Source organism: Colletotrichum orchidophilum, assembly GCF_001831195.1.
Source record: "Colletotrichum orchidophilum strain IMI 309357 chromosome Unknown Scaffold_218.1, whole genome shotgun sequence".
Classification (NCBI taxonomy): domain Eukaryota; kingdom Fungi; phylum Ascomycota; class Sordariomycetes; order Glomerellales; family Glomerellaceae; genus Colletotrichum; species Colletotrichum orchidophilum.
Window position 1 is genome coordinate 26,745 of NW_019173174.1, and position 1,630 is coordinate 28,374.

The 1,630-nt window shown below is 53.3% G+C and overlaps 1 protein-coding gene across 1 annotated transcript; it reads left to right on the plus strand.

The window, feature by feature from the left end:
- Nucleotides 1-540: 540 nt before the first annotated feature.
- Nucleotides 541-1,421, plus strand: CORC01_13852 (peptide alpha-N-acetyltransferase Nat2; the record flags this gene model as incomplete). Its single annotated transcript, XM_022625468.1, has 3 exons — nucleotides 541-949; nucleotides 1,005-1,199; nucleotides 1,276-1,421. The coding sequence occupies 3 exons, from the start codon at nucleotides 541-543 to the stop codon at nucleotides 1,419-1,421; spliced, it is 750 nt and encodes a 249-aa protein (XP_022468024.1).
- Nucleotides 1,422-1,630: the final 209 nt, after the last annotated feature.

Consider the following 1,630-nt stretch of genomic DNA (forward strand, 5'->3'; position numbering starts at 1 on the left):
GGCATGTTCCGCACGCAGGTGCCGCCTCTACCGGGTACCCACGACACAGCTGGGCAGTTCGTCGGAAGAGCTCCATTTCTTGTCAGGAATTTTTTCTACATTCTGGGTCAGAGACGCGAAATCCAACGTGACTTTCACCGCGCGCGTACGCTACCAAAGCAGCATCCGCATTGATCAATCCGACCGAGCCTTTCTGCAAGCTTCTGGGTTGATCGTGTACGCTCACTGACGAAGCTTCGGCGGCCACGGCACATTGGAGACCGGCGCATCGGAAACAAGACACACTTTTTTGTCGTCATCCACGCGGACTTTACGGCGATTCGGACCCCAAGCTCCCAACAGAATTTCCGTCTGCAAGCGAGCTTGCCGCGCGCTGCGCATCTATATCGCATCCCGTCACCCACGACCGACCCTTCCGACCTTGACTCGAGTCGGGGCATACCATAACACGTCACGAGAACCAACAACGCGTATCTAGGGACTGCTGGTGTGACCCTGTCATCCATCAAGATGATGCGACCGGCATTCCAATTGGCAACTATGCCTCACCGTGCGATACCGGCAGCGAGGCAAAACGTAACAGAAGCACTATGGAGGAAGCAGTTCAGTGCATCAACGAGAACTCTCAAGACTGCGCCCTCTCGAGCATTGAATCAACGACCTGGTGCGCCACAATCCCAATTCCGATGGTCGCAAAGCCAGGGCTCAAGTTGGTTCACGTCTCGGCTCGATACGATATTTCATTCATCACGCCGGACATTCCGGTTCTCCTCTAGGCAAAGCAATTCGGCAAACGGGACTGCCAAGGAGTCGCTTTCGCTTAGCCAAAGGCTGAAGAAGCTTTCGCGAGAGTATGGTTGGTCCGCCGTTGGCGTGTATCTCGCCTTGAGCGTACTTGATTTCCCGTTTTGTTTTCTGCTTGTGCGGATCGTTGGAACGGACCGAATTGGTGAGCGATATATGCGTCTAAGTGTAGTGAGTCAGTATTGACACATTCGCCGTAGGCCAGCTGGAGCACTGGGTAGTGTCCCACGTTAAAAAAGTGATCCCTGATTCGGTTAAGAATTGGTGGAACGAATACAGAGCTGCACTCAGCAAGGCCGAATCTGAGCAGCTGGGAAACGACGACATCAGCGAGGCTGTTGAGATGGCAACCTGGGGAGTCGAGGAAGCGCAGCGCGCTAATAAAGCGGAAGCCAGTAAGTTGAAGCAAAAAAGAAGCACGAGGCTCTCAAGGCAGAGGGTTGAGACGCCCACGAACTTACTTTGTCATAGGCTTGGGAACTCAGTTGGCTTTGGCATATGCAATCCATAAAAGTTTCATTTTCCTCAGAGTGCCTCTGACCGCCGCGGTAACGCCAAAGGTTGTCAAGGTGCTCAGATCATGGGGATGGCAGATCGGCAAACGGCGGAGCAAATGAGCCGAAATCTGGGGCCCTCCAGCTTCCGCCCGGCTGGTGGGTCAGAGGTCCTGGGATGCCGGCACCTCCTTAATGTATTATCAATGAACGATACGTTCGTTCGCCTTATTCTCGGAATTGGCATGCGAATCGGTCCTGTTTCTTTCTTATTGACGACTTATAGATCCACTCACCAGTTACCCTAGACCAGCATCATTACCACTGTGTAC